This window comes from Priapulus caudatus, unplaced genomic scaffold (assembly GCF_000485595.1).
Source record: "Priapulus caudatus unplaced genomic scaffold, Priapulus_caudatus-5.0.1 Scaffold1173, whole genome shotgun sequence".
Taxonomy (NCBI): domain Eukaryota; kingdom Metazoa; phylum Priapulida; class Priapulimorpha; order Priapulimorphida; family Priapulidae; genus Priapulus; species Priapulus caudatus.
In genome coordinates this window covers 31,563-36,601 of record NW_014578234.1, presented here as the reverse complement: position 1 = coordinate 36,601, position 5,039 = coordinate 31,563, and the positions used below count along the sequence as shown (strand labels likewise).

At 40.8% G+C, this 5,039-nt stretch overlaps 1 protein-coding gene across 1 annotated transcript; it reads left to right on the top strand.

Annotated features, from left to right (window-relative positions):
• Nucleotides 1-2,180: 2,180 nt before the first annotated feature.
• On the top strand, nucleotides 2,181-3,932 carry LOC106815675. The gene is made up of 3 exons (XM_014820175.1): nucleotides 2,181-2,312; nucleotides 2,712-2,903; nucleotides 3,237-3,932. Exons 1-3 carry the CDS (start codon nucleotides 2,271-2,273, stop codon nucleotides 3,411-3,413), a joined length of 411 nt encoding a protein of 136 aa, XP_014675661.1. The 5' UTR covers nucleotides 2,181-2,270; the 3' UTR covers nucleotides 3,414-3,932.
• The last annotated feature ends 1,107 nt before the right edge of the window (nucleotides 3,933-5,039 follow it).

Genomic DNA, 5,039 nt, shown 5'->3' with positions numbered 1-5,039 from the left:
TCCTCTCTCTCTGCTTCTCTCTCTCTCTCTCTCTCTCTTTCTCTCTCTCTCTCTCCTCCTCGCTCTTTCTCTGTCCTCCTCTCTCTCACGCTTCTCTCTCTCTCGCTCATTCCTCTCCCCTCTCATCCCTCTCTCTCTCTCTCTCTCTCTCATCTTCTCTCTCTACTCTCTCCTCTCTCTCGCTCTCGTCTCTCGCTCTCGCGCGCGCCCTCTCGTTCGTCTCTCCCTCTTCACTCATCTGCTCTCGTCTCTTCTCTCTCTCTCTCTCTCCTCTCTCTCTTCTCTCTCTCTCTCGCTCTCCTCTCGCTCTCGCTCTCGCGCGCGCTCTCTCTCGCTTCCGTGCTCTCCCTCTTTCACTCTCTCTCTTCTCTCTCTCTCTCGCTCTCGCTCTTTCTCTCCGCTCTCTCTCTCTCTAGACACGCACGCACGTACACACTCACACACTCTCACAACACACACACACACACACACACACACACAACAACCATACATACACACACACACACACACACACTACCACACACACACACACATACACACACACACAAACACACACAACACACACACAAAACACCATATTAATATTTATAATACAGCATCAAATTATAAATCTGCTACGATAAATTAGAAGAATTATAATTAAAGTGCATGGAATCTCTAAACGAAAGAAATACATATTTATTTGCATATACTTTTCAACAATAGAAGTTCTCAACAAAAGTATAAAATAATAATAACTAGACGCACTCGAGAGCACAGACCTCCGCCAAGGCATGCTAGGAATTCTCTCACATGTGAAATTTTCATAATTATATTAATTAATTAAGTGGAACAATTTGAATTTATTTATTAAATTTATTAAATAATTAATTGGATCGATTAGTGCGAGCTGCAGGTGGGGAGGACTGTGCTTGCCCTTAGCTGTGGTTTGCCGTGTTTGATAAGAGTCTACACCAGCCCATCTAGCGACCAGTGAACTGAAAAACGTGCACATGTAACAAACCACAAACCAACACTCAAACACACGCCGGTGAAAACATAACCTCCGCCAAGCCCCTGGCGGAGGTAATAATTAATAGATGCAATAACTATTTGTAAAACCTCAACGTAACCATCACACCACAGTATGCGGATGATATAGGCTGGATCATCATAGGACCGTATCATCTTGCACAACACTACAAAGAAACAATACCACCACAGCTCAACAGCAGAAACCTTTCCTGTAACTCAGACAAAACCGAGGAGTATACAATTAAAAGAGGGGGAAGCAATAACTGGAAAAATGTAAATACCTGAGCAGTCGTCTTGGAACTGAGAAAGACCTTATTGAAAGAAAACAAAAAGCTATATTAGCAATGAATGTTTGGGACAATATATGGCGTCACCATCGTATACCTATCACAAAGAAGTACCATCTCTTCACAGCTCTCATAGAGCCTGTATTCCTCTACAACTCCGAATTATGGTCAATAACTAAAGATCTTGCTGGTAGAATCGACTCTTTTCAACGCCGCCTTCTAAGGAGGGCCATAAATATCAGATACCCTCAGAAAATTAGTTCCGTCGCCCTGAAAGAACTACTCAAATTTACAGAATGGAGCGAAATCATCAAAACACACAGAATTAGACTTTTTGGACACATCATAAGACTCTTCACAAACACTCCTGTCATGTTACCACTCTGTGAAGCAGATTGGAAAGTAGATCAGCCAGTCGGTCGACCAATTACTACCTGGCTGAGATTGATGAAGCAGCAGCTGGCAGACATGAACATCAACTGGGAGACTGCTGCTGAAGAAGCGAGTGATAGAGATCACTGACTAAAACAGTGTAGAGGGCAATAACACAAGGGGGAGAGAGATCAGGATGTGCGTAGCACGGCTGCCAGTCAGCACCTGAAATGAATGAGTGTACTTAATAATACAGTGATACTAACAACCGCAACGACAACAGTAACATTCTCGTTCATTTGTCTAATTTCTGCTAAATATACCATCTATATTTCCCATCGCTAAACAGATCGATGCATATAATCAATAATAACCCCGCATCCTCAACAAGCATCGTAATACGCCTGCAATATAGCCTATATCAAGAGCTAATAATACTCTTGCCTATATGTAAGTTACAAGGTCAGAGGTAGCAGCTATATAAGAGTATATCCAGCCAAGCACGGCGGACGGCGTCATCATTTGTGCGTGGCAAGCGAACGTTAGGTGCGCTAGTTCTGGCACACGAGGAGGCCGCTTCTGCGCAGAGCTGTCACGATGAAGACCCTTGTGCTACTATCTGTAATCTGTGCTGCGGTGGTGAGTAGAAAGCTTTTACTTTTACTTTTGGGCCCTTAATAGTCCCACGTGGTTTAATATAAACGAACATGGCAGCATACGCGGTAATAGAAAAGCGAGGTATAGAGGTATAGAGAGTATAGAGAAACAGAGAACTTGTAAAGTCGTAAAGATTCAATAATAAAATTGCTTATATTGTATCTGGGTATAGTTATATATATATAGTATATATATATATATCTATATATCTATATATCTATATATATCTATATATGGACAAATATTAGACTTGCTACCTGCTTTCTTTGTTCGTTCTTCTTCGTTCTTCTCTTTCTTTCATTCTTCACGCGCAATCCACGTACAGTGTCAGTTGCGACTGAATCGTTTCGTGTCCTGTTACGCGCGTTCACGTATTTACAGGTAGCACAGACGGGCGATCCATGCCAGTCCGACTGCCGTGCATTGATGAATGTGGTTGCATCGGTCGAAGATCGATGTCCGACGTCTAGGGTGAACTCACGATGTACGGACGACGCAGGCACGCTGCAATGCGACCCGCCAACCGTGCGGTACTCCGCATGCGATGTCGACGGGAAAACCTTACTCTACAGGGTGAGATTGTCAGCACGATATAACGATAAAGCTATCATATATACATAGCATATACATATGTATGTATATGCATAATATGTATATATATATACTATCACATAATATATCATATAATCATCAGTAGGATAGCTGCCAATATTCTTGGCTTAGTGACACCATCCTCCCATCCGCTTAATTATATAGGTGTAATAATAGTGGCGTGTTGCTGGAGCGTCTGTGACTTCATTATTACGAAAATAAGTTTCATAACCAGATAAACTAAAATGTACCACAACACGGACGAAACAGTAATATATTTGATATACTTGTATCTGTACATTTATATATTTACAGATATCGACTATTGAGCGCGATACGTGCATATGTCTAGACCAGCGCGGGAGAGAGTTTGTGCCACCGGGTGTTAAGAAGCCATATAGCAAACGCCAACTGAGACCCAGGGCGTGCAACGCCAAGGACTGTAACTGCCCCGTGGATGCGGACACCGTGGAAGAACTGACGTGTGAATAAAATTGTGTATACATTTTATATGTATTACCTTGTGTACACGGGCCCCTCAACTATCATATTGCAGCCTCACGAGCTGACAACGGCCTCTAAAAATCAAACACAATTTTTGGTTTCGTAGGATCAGGGCCGTAGCCTGAGCAAATTACAAGGCGGTGGAAGGGGGTACACAATTGTATGATCTAACATAGAAATGACGACGGATTAATTTTGACAGTCGTAAGAAATAAACAACATGTAGGGTCTGATTAGACTGAACGGGGTATTTTCGTTCGAATATTTATAGCATTTTGATTTAGGGTTTTTAAGTAAATTTTTTAAATTTTGATCAAATTCAGAGAGCCAGTCGCGCTACTGACTCTGTTCCGAACGTTATGATCCTGCGAAGATTCAACCTTCAGCGTTGCAAAACGAACACATTGTGTGACGCGACCATTTGCGTAATTGATTGGCGCGTATTACGATTATAAATACTATATTTAAACATGTATACATGCGAGTAAATAAATGAGCATAAAACGAGCTATTTTTTTAGTGTCCTATATTATTCCTTTTGGAATATATACTTTAAGCACATCAATTCCAATCTTCTGGCAATATAGGCCAACAACAACGTATTCACCCCCATGCATTACACTCACACGCAGTTTTACTTACTATAGATTACTAGGGCTTTAGGTACATATTACATATAGCGGTCATTTTCCTTCGCAGAAGGTATGACTATAATATGATATTAACACACGCACATATATAATTGATATATATAGATATATATAGATATCATAGATTCATAGTCATATATCATATGATATATCACATCCATATCATCATCATATAGCTTGATTCGTTCACCGATTATGGCGGCTCGTTACCACAACACGTGTTTCCTTTTGACAAAGTAAATACGCACCTTATCTGAGCCAGCAGTTCTTTCATAACGCCCGCTCCACACCCCCCCAGTCAGCGGCCCCCGCGGCGCCCTCAATCATGCGGCGTCATTGAGCGTTAGAGATGCTGAAAAATTCTGTCGCCCGCATGAAAATTGTCAATTGATTACCCGCGAAACTATCGCCCCCGTTTTAATGGCCAATTAAATTCACGTGAATCAAGAAGGCAAGTGGAAGCCACAGAACATCACAACGAAAAGAGCAGGCATTCTTCTATCGGATTATAAATGTATTACGATTATAATACTAGTATTTAACATTGTATACATCTCGAGACAATATAAATGCAGCCATGAAAACGCAGCTATTATTTCTTAGTGTCCTATCATTTATTCCTTTGTGACATATATACTCTTCAAGCCCATCAATTCAATTTGCATCAGCAATATAGGCCAAAACACGTATTTCACATGCATTTACACTACACGAGTTTTACTTACTATAGATTACTAGGGCTTTAGGTACATATTACATATAGCGGTCATTTTCTTCCCGCAAGGTATCAATAGAATCATGATACACACGCACATATATACATATCATATATCTCAGATATAGATATATATTATAAACATAATATATATATATATATAGCTATTCGTTACCGATTATGCGGCTGTTACAACGTTGTTTTCTTTTGACAAAGCTAAATACCACCTTATCTAGCAGCAGTTCTTTT

What these genes read in the sequence shown, in the direction of transcription:
- LOC106815675 (XM_014820175.1), top strand. Translation starts at nt 2,271, where the DNA reads ATGAAGACCCTTGTGCTACTATCTGTAATCTGTGCTGCGGTG. An exon ending in CTGTAATCTGTGCTGCGGTG is followed by an intron (nt 2,313 to 2,711) that starts GTGAGTAGAAAG and finishes ACGTATTTACAG; the next exon opens with GTAGCACAGACGGGCGATCC. An exon ending in GGAAAACCTTACTCTACAGG is followed by an intron (nt 2,904 to 3,236) that starts GTGAGATTGTCA and finishes ATATATTTACAG; the next exon opens with ATATCGACTATTGAGCGCGA.